The following is a 12,223-nucleotide window of genomic DNA, read 5'->3' on the forward strand; positions in this document are numbered from 1 at the left end:
AGTGTCAGAAATGAAGAAGAACATCTAATAAAAAATGATTTGGTTCTTCCTGAACACTTGGTTATCAATTCCAACGGTAATAGTAGTGCATTTAATAAGAAAAATATTTCTATCGTTAGATTAAACACAATTTATGAAAATCGCATGATAGAATTAAAAAGATATCTTAGCTAGCATAAATGAATATGTAGATAAACTAAATAAAATGTTGATTACAAAATTTTATAATAAAAACAAAGTATTTTTCGATTTTTGACTCAGCAAAAAAATTATACCAATAATTACTACCAAGAAAAATACTTAAATACTTTAATACCAAATAGCCTTCTACCACATCTATTTGTTGTCAAGTTTATTATTTATTATATATGTTAGTCTCACCGTATATATAATAGACTAAGTTAAATTGATCTTCCATTATATATAGATTGATTTTTAAGGAATATATACCCGTCATACTACTGAAAAAGTTAAATATACCGAATAGCTTATGTAATAGCACACATATGGTATATAGAAGTTTTGACAATAACGTCATACATGCAAAAAATATAATACTTGTCAATGTGCTTTTAAGTATATTCTTATCCATGAATTCAACTATTGTCTTCCAAAACTAAGGAATATCCTTTTAAATTTGAGTAAAAATAAATTTTAGTATGTTTATATTTTGTAAATATAATAAATAAAGCAAAAGTACAAACATCCTAAATATTGGATTATATTTACCACAATATATTTTCTTTCACGAACAACTATATGTTGCACTTTCAAGCGGTATATCAAGATCGACAACAAGAATTTTGCTTAAGGCAGAACAACCAAAGAATTATGAGGAAACATACATAAAAAAATATTGTGCGCAAAGAAGTGTTTGTTAAGATACCATCACATTAAGTATTTTTAAATTATAATACATAATTATCTAACTAACATGTCTTTTGTGTAAATTTTGATGATGTTCTTTTATTTTAAGTTCATATATTATGCTAATATAATAATATTTTTCGGCATTTAGATGATTGTTGTATTAATATTATACATAAAATTTTTCTCATTAATTAAATTTTATTGTTCTTTCGTATAAATAAATGTTTAAACCATCATGTGCCCTTGTTCATAGATACTAGTTTATAAAAAAGTTGGCTCGAAACTTCATTCTTTAGCCAAATAAAAAGGTTCTAACCAAAATTATAGAATTCCAGTGATCTGTTTCTTTTTATTTCTTCTTTAAATGCAATAATATATTTATTTTAACTTTATATTTTTTCTTTTTTTCGAGCGAAGCTTGTAAGAACCTTAGACGAAACTTCATTATTTTTAGTCAAACAAAATAAACCTTAACTAAAATAATATAGTTTTGACCAAATTTCTTACACATTTGGTCCCAAAAAAAAAAATGATTGATTTAAAAAGTACTAATAAGTTTTTGTTAAAAAAGTGACACGTCCAGAGGAGTTTAAGTATTAAATTGTCAAAGTCTAGAGTGTAATTAAAATTTAAATGCGTATTGAATAAATGGAGCCAAGTTCATGATATTATTTTTGCTAAAACAAAGTACAAGGAGTATTATATAGTATTAAAAAGGGAGCAAGTGCACTAAGTCTGTTGCTATGTGGCGGGTCTATAATATTAAAAAGGGAGTACGGTGCACTAAGATGTTGCTATGTGACGGGTCCAGGTAGGAGTGTTATATAGTATTAAAAAGGGAGCACGGTGCACTAAGTTGTTGCTACGTGGCGGGCCTCTGTTAAGGAGTGTATATATTAAAGTTTTAAATTCTTAAAAGCTAGCAGTGCAACGTGCGCCAGTCGCAGTTTTAATCATATTCAGTTGGGAATTAATCCCATTTAACTAATCATTCATTCGTACAAACGGTCAGATTGCCAACTGTACACATTTCTGCACCCCCAACTTCTCTCCCATTTCTTCAATCTCTATATCCAATATTCTTTAGTTGATGTGGTTAATATCTCAGAAATGGCAATCGCAGCCGCCATTATTCTTCCTATTGGTCTTCTCTTCCTTTTATCTGGCCTCATTATCAACTTCATTCAGGTACCCCCATTTTTTATCCTTATTATTCTAACAATTTTTTAAAATATTCTTTTGTGATGTAATAAGTTTTTAGATTAGATCCCACATTGCATTTTTGGGTTGTTTTATGCATGTTTGTTATGGCTTCAACATTCTTGATTTAATTAAAGAATTGTCCCTTTCATGTCCACATTGTTCAATGGATTTTTTTTTATGACCGTGGTGTCCTGGGCAGCTTGCGCGTACCTCGACTAATCCACCATGTACCTGCGACCTCCCACCAGCACTGGTACAGGATAACTCTGCCCACCAAGGCTTAGGCAGATGGAAAGAATCACCTAGTGATTTTTGTTCCAGATTTGAATTTTAGACCTTATGGTTATCATTGTTCAATGTTATGATTAGTTGCTCATTTTTGTCAAATATTAGTAGTTACTATCTGTATATATAATTATAACTTTTTCTTTGGTTATTTGACAGCCTGTTTCTTAGAGTTTTACTTAAATTTGTTTAAGTTTGCAAAGTGGCTTTGCAGCTTGCTATGCTATTTATGTAGTTTCCAGAAAATCAGCGAACCAACAAATGTAGTTAACTAAAAATATAGGCGTATACTTATAAAGAGAATCCTTGATATCGCGGGCTATAGCATGTTAATGTAATTTGGTGACGATACATCTTTCATCCATTACAATCTTCAACTTGTTTTTATTTTCAGGCACTTCTCTTCATTCTAGTTCGACCCTGTTCGAAAAACATATACAGAGGAATCAATAAAGAAGTTACAGAATTGTTATGGTTGGAACTCATATGGCTTTTCGACTGGTGGGCAAATGTTAAGGTGTTTGAAGACTATTAGTACTAAATATGATTGTTTACTTATATGCATTTCTAACTATTTACATTTTGTGCTAGATGTCATAACTTGAGTTACTGCTTTTCCTTTTTCCAAATAAGTTACTGGAATTGAGAATCATAATATTCTTGGTGATAACTTAATTGTGCTTCTACATAAATGTGATAACGCATTTTCCACATCTGAAATAACATATCCATAGGTATCGATTTTGAGCATTTTAAACTCCTGCTTTCTTTAAGAGCTCAAGAAAAATGTGATACGATCTTTTCGATTAGATAAAAAGGACTATATGTTGGTCTGTTGTAGGAAGAAAAGAAGTTCATCCCATTTCTCTAAGTACTATTCCGTGACTTTGACCATGCATGTGGCAGCAGGCGTTGTGCCTTTTTATTTATGCATGTGGAATACAAAATTAAGTTAGTTTTCTTGAAAAATAATTTCTTGATTAGGCAAGGAAAAGGTTGGGTTAGAAAGATTCCATCATACTGATTTCTATTGTGTTTTAAGACTAACTATGTGCATATTTTGTGCTTCCTGCTAGGTTGAGTTATACACAGATCAAGAAACTTTTGGGTTGATGGGTAAGAAAACTCTGTCAGTTTAGTTACCTGAATTCTTTTGCGAGATACAAGGTTTTCTGTATCTTCTTTTTTCATGTGTAAGTTTTATTGATTCTTTGATAATAACCGATTTCAGGAAAAGAACATGCACTAGTAATCTCCAATCATAGAAGTGACATTGACTGGCTTGTCGGATGGGTTATAGCTCAGGTGCTTGTCTACTTTAACTTAAATTTTTGTCTTTCTTGAAGCATCGAAATTCTCTCTCTTTCGAGAAGCATCCATTTCTTAATTTAAGAAAATCTTGACATGTCATTTCTCTCTTTGCCTTAGAAAACTTTGAAACATCCCTATAGTTATTTGGCTGAGAACTCAACTTAGAACTGTAAGCACGTGAACAACCATAACTTAGAACCACTTTCTGTTGAGAAGAATAAATGGTTCTTTTTTCTTTTCTCTCTCTCTCTCTCTCTTTTTATCTTTTATTTGGAATTTCATGGAAGGAAAAGAAACATGTGTGAGATAAATGATAATATGGCAAGGATTGCTTATTAGGAAACATTGTATCATATTCATATCGTTCTTCTGGTTTGCTTGCTTCTCGGACAATGTGGTGGGATGATTGCTCATGCTGTTGTCATTGCTCAAGAGCAATTCATTGATCTTTTAGAATAGTGTTCCTATAGAATAAAAAGTTGAAAAATTAATAAAACAAAATTGTAAAGATGGAGAATTTTGATGGATGTATATGCAAATAATAATTTAATAGATTGGGAGATTGGTTTTTCGATCTAAGCATTGGTACCATTGTAGCACTATAATCTCTTGATTTTATTCTTATGCGCTCTTTTGGGAAGACAACCTATTCTTATTCCCTTATTGAAGCAGAATTGCAGAAAGATATGCTTTTTCATATTTTCCTTTATGGTTATTTACAGAGAGTAGGTTGCCTCGGTAGCACAATTGCTTTGGCAAAGAAATCTTTATCATATCTTCCTGTAAGTCTCTGACACCTTCAGAATTGACACCTTCAGAATTATTCACTATGTTATGTTCTCTGGTGCTAGTTGTTGTTAAGTTGGATTTTGCAACTGAATGCAAGTTATATTTTGTGTAATTTAAAGTTTATAGTGTTCGGTTAAAGAGTGCAACATCAGATATTGCTTTGCAAAGACACAGAAATATTAGACCATTTTTTGCCATTTCGAACATTTAATTTCAGTAAGTGCAGCGGTCAAATTTTTAGTTGGAAGTGTTATGCATAGTTGGGCCAAAAATTTAACAGATCTCTAGTAAATAACCTCACTAGTTGATACACTGTTGTGCTATAGCATTAGGGGGAAAATGCTGCTAGTTGGCTGAAGAATGTGTTAATCCATCTTCATAAGCTCAATATAATGGTAAGGGAAATATTTACTTTTCAGGTTTTGGGATGGTCAATGTGGTTTTCTGGTTATATCAGTCTCGAGAGAAGCTGGGCCAAGGATGAAAACACCTTGAAGGTACTATTATCGAACCTTTATCAGTTCGTATTGTAATCTTCTACTTTTGTTTGTTACATTTATTTCTTCTTTCGGTCTTCCACTGCAGTCAGGCTTCCAACAGCTAAATGATTTCCACCAACCTTTTTGGTTGGCTGTTTTTGTAGAAGGAACTCGCTTTACGCACACAAAGCTTTTAGCAGCCCAAGAATATGCTACTTCTGCAGGATTACCTATCCCAAGGAATGTTTTGATTCCTCGAACCAAGGTGATGTAATCTTTTGTAACATCTTTCTGGTTTTAATTTGGTGACATTAACATTTTCTCATCCTAGATTGAAACTTCAGAGGAATGATTCGTAACACTGACAACATTGTTTACATGTACTTTTTTTATATATATGATCAAGAGAAAATTTCCATAGATATTCATCTGCTCGCATTCTCTTCTTCAGGGTTTTGTTGCAGCAGTAAGCCATTTGCGTTCTTTTGTTCCAGCAATTTATAATATAACATTTGCAATTCCTAAAGATAAGCCTCGACCGACATTGCTAAGAATGCTTAGAGGATGTTCGTCTGTGGTAAGCTAATACCTACATACATACTTCTTTACTTTCGGAAACTGATATTTTTGGTGTATACACATTACTGTACACTATATATGTTGAGAAAAAAAAATTCTAAACTATATGCTTGAGACTGCAAAGATGCACATGACGTGCATCGATTTGCACATTTGGCAGCTGTCCAAGTTGTGTTTGAATTTTCTAATTAGTTTGGAATTGTTCCTTTCATCAGAATTTTTTTAGCCTAGATTGATTAGAATAGTTTATATGTCCACTTACCTTGCTGTGTCTCTCTTCACTAACATTCCCTCTTTTCATGTTCAATTTTTCTTGTTCGCACTTGAGGCAAGTGGTGCTTGAATAAAACTGAGGGTGCAGTTATGCTGTTGTTTGTGAGAATAACAAAATTTTCTATAAATTGCAGTTTGTGGATATGTGACTTAGTTCCTGGAGCTCATGAAGATTTGGATATTTTATGTGTCTTGTTTCTTTGTAGGTCCATGTGCGTGTTGAACGGCGTTTGATGCAGGAATTACCAGAAGATGAGAGTGGCATTGCGCAATGGTGCAAAGATGTTTTTGTTGTAAAGGTAGAATTCGATTCAATGACGCCTAGTTTATTGATTGTAGAATCTGATACAAATAAGATAAACTTTCTACAGAAAACAATGTCAAGCTAATCTTTGTAAATTGTATAGCATGTAAATTAGTCAAAAAGTACTTAGCTTTCATTTAAAAGAGGGCAGCTCATTGCACTAAGCTCCCGCTATGCACGGTTTTCGGGGAAGGACCAGACCACAAGGGTCTATTGTACGCAACATTACCCTGCATTTCTGCAAGAGGCTGTTTCTACGGCTCGAACCCGTGATCTCCTGGTCAGATGGCAGCAACTTTACCAGTTACGCCAAGGCTTTCCTTCTTAGCTTTCACTTACTCATGTTAATTATTATATACCTATTGATGCTCTTTTTCACTGGCGATAGGATACTTTGTTGGAACAACATCTTGTTACGGGTACATTTGGTGATCAAGAATGTCAAGATATCGGAAGACCAAAAAAGTCCTTATTGGTGAGGAAAGAGCTAATTTGTAACATAACCACAGCTTGTCACTTCCATTCTGTTCTTCTGTTTGACAACCACATTATGTTGTTGATATGCAGGTTGTTATCTGTTGGTCATGCTTCCTTTTCTTCAGCGCTATAAAATTTTTCGAGTGGTGTCCATTCTCTTGGGGAGGAGTTGTATTCTGTGCAGTTTTCTTGGTCTTCGTCCTAGTCTTGATGCAGATTCTCATTGTCTTTTCCAAGTCAGAAAAATCTATTGCTCCTAAAGTACCTCCGCGAAATACATTGGAGGAGAATTTACTTCCAGCATGATGATATGATGAAATTTAAGATGGTTTAAATAGGTGTAAATTTGAGCATTCAAATTAGAGGAGAGGACTAAGAAGGGCTGGTTTTACAAGAATTTTTTTTGAAGATCAAGATTCATTGATTCTTTGGTGGCTTTAACTTTCTCATTTTTTTTTTTTCTTTTGATTTGTTATTCAAGATTTGGCTTATGAAAATATCAGCAATATGCTTAGGTTCAATTTAGTAGTTTGCAAAAATATCCAAATGTATCTTAATTTGTGTTCCATTGTATGTGAAAAGTTGATACAATTGTTGTAAGATGTATTTGACAGAAAAGTATTAGCTGGAGCTGGAATACCACTTTTATATTATAAAATTTTACATATTTTCAGTAACCAAATGGCTAGTGCTTAATATTGCTTTCGTACGAAGAAAATTGTTAAAAATTTCTTCTTTTCTTTATGATTAATCCTATTTTAAATGTGTTTTAATAATTCTACACATATAGCTGGAACTGTGCAAGTGTTCATGCATGAGGTGCCATGAAAGGTTGTAGACTTTGAGGAATTTGGGGAAAAACCAGAAATAGCAGATTCACAATTGATAATTGAAAAATAACCATAGTTTCAAAAGTAAGCGAAATTTAGCCACTTTTTTCATGTAAAAATAAACTCTCAACAAAAATACCCTAAAAAATTCAAAAATATTCCAGCATAATATGCTAGAGTTCGAATTTTTTACATATTAGATTCTAACATAATGTGCTGAAGTTCCAACATAATATGTTGTAAGTCTATATGCAGGAGCTCCATAATCCCACATATTATGTTGGAACATTCCGTGTGCTGGAGTTCTAACATAATATGCTGGAAGTTTATACGTAGGAGCTCCATAATCTTGCATATTATACTGGAACTTTTCATGTTTTAGCAGAACAATGACTATTTTTCAATGACTTTGCAAATACTGACTATTTTTCGATTACTAGTCCGAAAATATCTAGCCCCAGGGGCGGAGCTAGCCCGTTGAGTACGGGTTCGACCGAACCCAGTCGCTTTGGTCCAATCCATGTATTTGCCTTAAAAAATCTATTGAATATATACAAATTATTAATTTAGAACCCAGTAACTTGAAAGGATTAGAACCTCGAACCCATAAGCTTCAAATCTTGGCTCCGCCTCTATCTAGCCCGTGCTATTTTCACGGGAATTTCATGGTTTGGGCCTTTAATTAAACCTTGCACTTCACTTTTGAGGGAACACCAAAAAGAAAAAGGCAAAGATCACTTTTAGCTCACTATTGAAACTATTTACATCCAGTGACCGCAAAAGCATATAATTTAGATATTTTTTATATAATATACAATACAAAAAATATACATTTTTCGACTATGATTTTAAGAGCGGCTACACAGTGTCATTTCCCCCCAAAAAATCCTACAATTAACTTAATGAAGAGAAAAAAAGTAGCATCCTACTCAAATCCATCACATACATCAATTATAGCTACAAAAAGTAACAAAATTTTGACAAGAAACAACTTTACCATCAAGTATTGCAACAAAGAAATTTCAAAATCATATGAAGGTAGTTTCAAGAGATGTGAGGAAGGTAGACGAATAATCAATGGTCGCGATGATGGAGTTTCGGGCACTTGTGGAAGTTGTGGTGATGGATATAGAGGTGGTGACGAGGAAGATGATAATAATAATGGTGGTGTCAGAGACATCAACTTACGAACGTGAGGCAGAGGTGATGGTAATGGTGATGGCGGAGGTGGTGTATTGGGTGGTAGGAGCAACGATGGAGACAAGCTAGTAGTAGGGTGATTGCGAGCTGCTACAAAAAATTTGAGATTTACTGCTATTGAAAATACTAGTTGAAGGCAAAAGCTGACCATATTTTTGAAGTGATTCTGAGAATAAAATGCTCTACTATAGTACATATTTATATAGTGATCCTCTCAAGAAGTTAGGCAAATGATACTAACTTAACATAATTGTTTAGACCATATCAAAAAAAAGACAGCCCCATATACTAACCTCTCGCTTTTCGTAGAGCTTGAAAAATGTCAGATCGAATTGGAGTTATTGTATGCAACCTTACCTTGTATTTAAGAAGCTGGTTAGACCATACTGATTGCAGGGGCGAAGCTACACTCTCGTAAGGTTAGTCAATTGACCACCGTTTGTCAAAAAATTACATTACATATATAGGTAAAATGTTAAGTTTTACAGGTATATAACATATATTGAACACCCTTTTGTCAGGAAAGTTTTTTACTTTTTTAAAGTTTGAATACCCTTAAGAAAATTTCTAGCTTCGCCACTGACTGAATAATTTGTAGTTATGAATAGCACTTCAATTTATATAGACAACAAAATCGCCCCCACAAAATACATGTAGACATTTTGTTCTACCGCGGATAACTGTCATAATTAACAATAAAATACACTAATTTATATTTTTCGATTTTGAAATTATAAAGGTGGGAAAATTTTAATGGTTTATTTGATACCAAAAAGAACGTTACATCTCATGTGCTAGTCATATGTGTCTTTTGAGGGGCTTTTCACGCAAATGTCCAAAAGACAGGACATTTCATGTGTTAGTCAAATGAATGAACAATAAGTATTAAGGCTTGTTAGTGAAAATCTGTAAAAATAGCACGGTATAGCCAGTTTTCGGATTGGTCATTCAAAAATAGCCAGCGTTTACGAAGTCAATGAAAAATAGCCACTATTTTGCTACAACAAAGACCGGTCCAACATAATATACTGGAGTTCGGTGCACCTGTGTATGAACTCCAGCATATTATGCTGGACCGATATACTTTGCTGACTCCAGTATAATATACTGGAGACTGGAGCACCGGTGCTCCAAACTCCAGTATATTATACTGGACAATTATACTTGCTGGAACTCCAGTATATTATGCTGGAGTTCTAGTGTACTTATGCTGGAACTCCATCATATTATGCTGGAGTTCCAGCATACTTATCTTGGAACTCCACTATAATATGTTGGAGTTCAAGCATACTTATGCTGGAACTCCAGTATAATATACTGACGTATTTTCCGGGTTTTGAACAATATTTTTACTTAGATTTATCTTTACATGAAAAATGACTAAATTTCGATTACTTTTGAAACTGCACTATTTTTGAACTACCAGTTATAAATCTGGCTATTTTTGAATTTCTCCCTGGTGGAAAAAGGGGGAAATTAAGTCCCTTTATATAAGTCGCCACAAAATAGTAAATAAATAATAAATAAATACGTTACAAGGGTTAAACTATCTAATTTTTTGTTTGATTCAAACATAAATTTACATATTTAGCAACTACAGAGAAAATACTATAAGTCACAATATAGCTTGTAACAACTAAAATATTTAAAAGACATAAAGATCATGATTAAAAAAAATCTTTAATTCTCCAAATAGTAACTGCATCAATAAATTGGGACGGAGTATAAAATTAGTTTATTGAAAATGTCAGCTACCAAAAAACCATTTTTTACCTCTTGTAGTTTACTGTATATCTCTGAAGAACTTCCAAGGACGGCTTCAGAAGTTAAAAAGGAACAGTTCGTTAATATTTCATACCTTAAGCAAGTATCTTATTAATTTGTCTAGATTTGAAAATAGTTCAGCCAAATTTGTAAGTTAGAGAAGGCCATGATTGCGTACATAGAATTCTTGAAACCTAAAATTGCAAAACCAATTATACATATTATATTAACCTATATAAAATTTAAAAAATGTGTTTGATAGAAATTTTCACGGTACCCCATTCATATTCTCTATGCAATCTTTTATTTAGTTTTCTAATTATTGTCTTGTTATCAAGGCTTCTTTCACCGTCTTTAGCCGAGAGTCTATCAGAAACAGTCTTCCTGCCCTTCCAAGGTAGGGGTAAGGCTACGTACATCCTATCATCCCCAGATTTATAATTATATTGGGTGGTTGTTGTTGTTGTAGTCTTAAAAGTTTCACAATTTTGCACCATATATATTTTAGTGATTGTACTTAAATTTGCATGTCGGCTAAACGTGAATCGACAGTCATTTTCCAAGTGACAGTTGACCTTTAATTTTGTATTCTAGCCTTTTATTTTCTTTTTTTCATATGGGAAGTAAAGAGTAATACTACTTCATTCCTCGATTCGAGGTGTTTCCATTTCTTTTTAATCTATTCCAAAAATAATAATATTTTTCTAGATTTAGAAGCACTCAATTTTAATTTCTCATTTTATCCTTAATAACAAACTTTTCTACGTAGCCAGACAAATATAATGTGATTGCTAAATAAAATTCCATTTAGTTAGGTTTCTTGAGTTTATTATATTATTTTATGCCAGCCCATTTTCTTGTTTATTACTGCTGTGATTAAGCAAACTCAGAAATTAGAAGAACTACAAGTTCATCATTTCAGAACAACTTTTCATCTCATACTAACAAAAGTAAATGGAGGCCAATACATATATTGAAATAAATAAGGATCAAAAGAAGCACATGCAAATGATACATGATCTGTTGCACAAATAAAAGAAAACTGTCGTGAAAAGTAGATAGAATAAAATTCAAAAGGAGGTGATTGGCAATAGTACACTGCTATGTTTTAGGAACAGAGAATAATGTGAAAATTTATTTTAGTAAGATGGAGGTGGTGGAGGGTAGTTGTAATAGTAAACGGGCGGAGGCGAAGGGGATGGTGGGGGTGGTGACATGTAATAATATGGAGGAGGTGGCGAAGGGGACGGCGGTGGTGGAGAGTTGTAAACATATGGAGGAGGTGGAGAAGGTGACGGCGGTGGTGGAGAGTTGTAAACATATGGAGGAGGTGGAGAAGGTGATGGTGGGGGAGGAGATTTATAGTAATAAGGAGGTGGCGGAGATGGTGATGGCGGTGGTGGAGAGTTGTAAACATATGGAGGAGGTGGCGATTTATAATAGTAATTTGGAAGTGGTGATGGGGTGGGTGGACTTTGAGTCTTGTCATAGTAAGAAGGCGACGGTATTGGGGAAGGCTGAGGAGAGAACCATTGTGAAGGCGCAAGTACAGACGATGATGCCCATGAATAGTGATATGGGGATGGAGCCCATCCTGAAGGTGAGGGCGGGGAACTATACTTGTATGGAGATGGCGATAATGGTGATATGGTTGGTGAACTTACAGTATTCTTGTCATTGTAAGTAGGGGAAGGCTGAGGAGAGGACCATTCTGAAGCGTAATACTTTTGGGTTGGTGTTTGTGGTGATGGAGATGGTTGTCGTGGTGACTTATTAGAGTTAGAAGGCGCAGATACTGGTGCTGGCTTTGGAAATGATTTGTAACTATAATATTTTCTCCATGTATAGTCATATGGTTT

The 12,223-nt window shown here is 33.7% G+C and overlaps 1 protein-coding gene across 1 annotated transcript; it reads left to right on the forward strand.

Moving 5' to 3' along the window:
* The first annotated feature begins 1,911 nt into the window (after positions 1 to 1,911).
* LOC107762164 (1-acyl-sn-glycerol-3-phosphate acyltransferase PLS1-like) lies at positions 1,912 to 7,548 on the forward strand. The gene is made up of 11 exons (XM_016580496.2): positions 1,912 to 2,058; positions 2,753 to 2,875; positions 3,435 to 3,474; positions 3,590 to 3,663; positions 4,392 to 4,451; positions 4,878 to 4,955; positions 5,044 to 5,202; positions 5,389 to 5,514; positions 5,996 to 6,088; positions 6,482 to 6,568; positions 6,661 to 7,548. Exons 1-11 carry the CDS (start codon positions 1,981 to 1,983, stop codon positions 6,874 to 6,876), a joined length of 1,134 nt encoding a protein of 377 aa, XP_016435982.1. The 5' UTR covers positions 1,912 to 1,980; the 3' UTR covers positions 6,877 to 7,548.
* Positions 7,549 to 12,223: the final 4,675 nt, after the last annotated feature.

Source organism: Nicotiana tabacum, chromosome 18 (genome assembly GCF_000715075.1).
Source record: "Nicotiana tabacum cultivar K326 chromosome 18, ASM71507v2, whole genome shotgun sequence".
Classification (NCBI taxonomy): Eukaryota; Viridiplantae; Streptophyta; class Magnoliopsida; order Solanales; family Solanaceae; genus Nicotiana; species Nicotiana tabacum.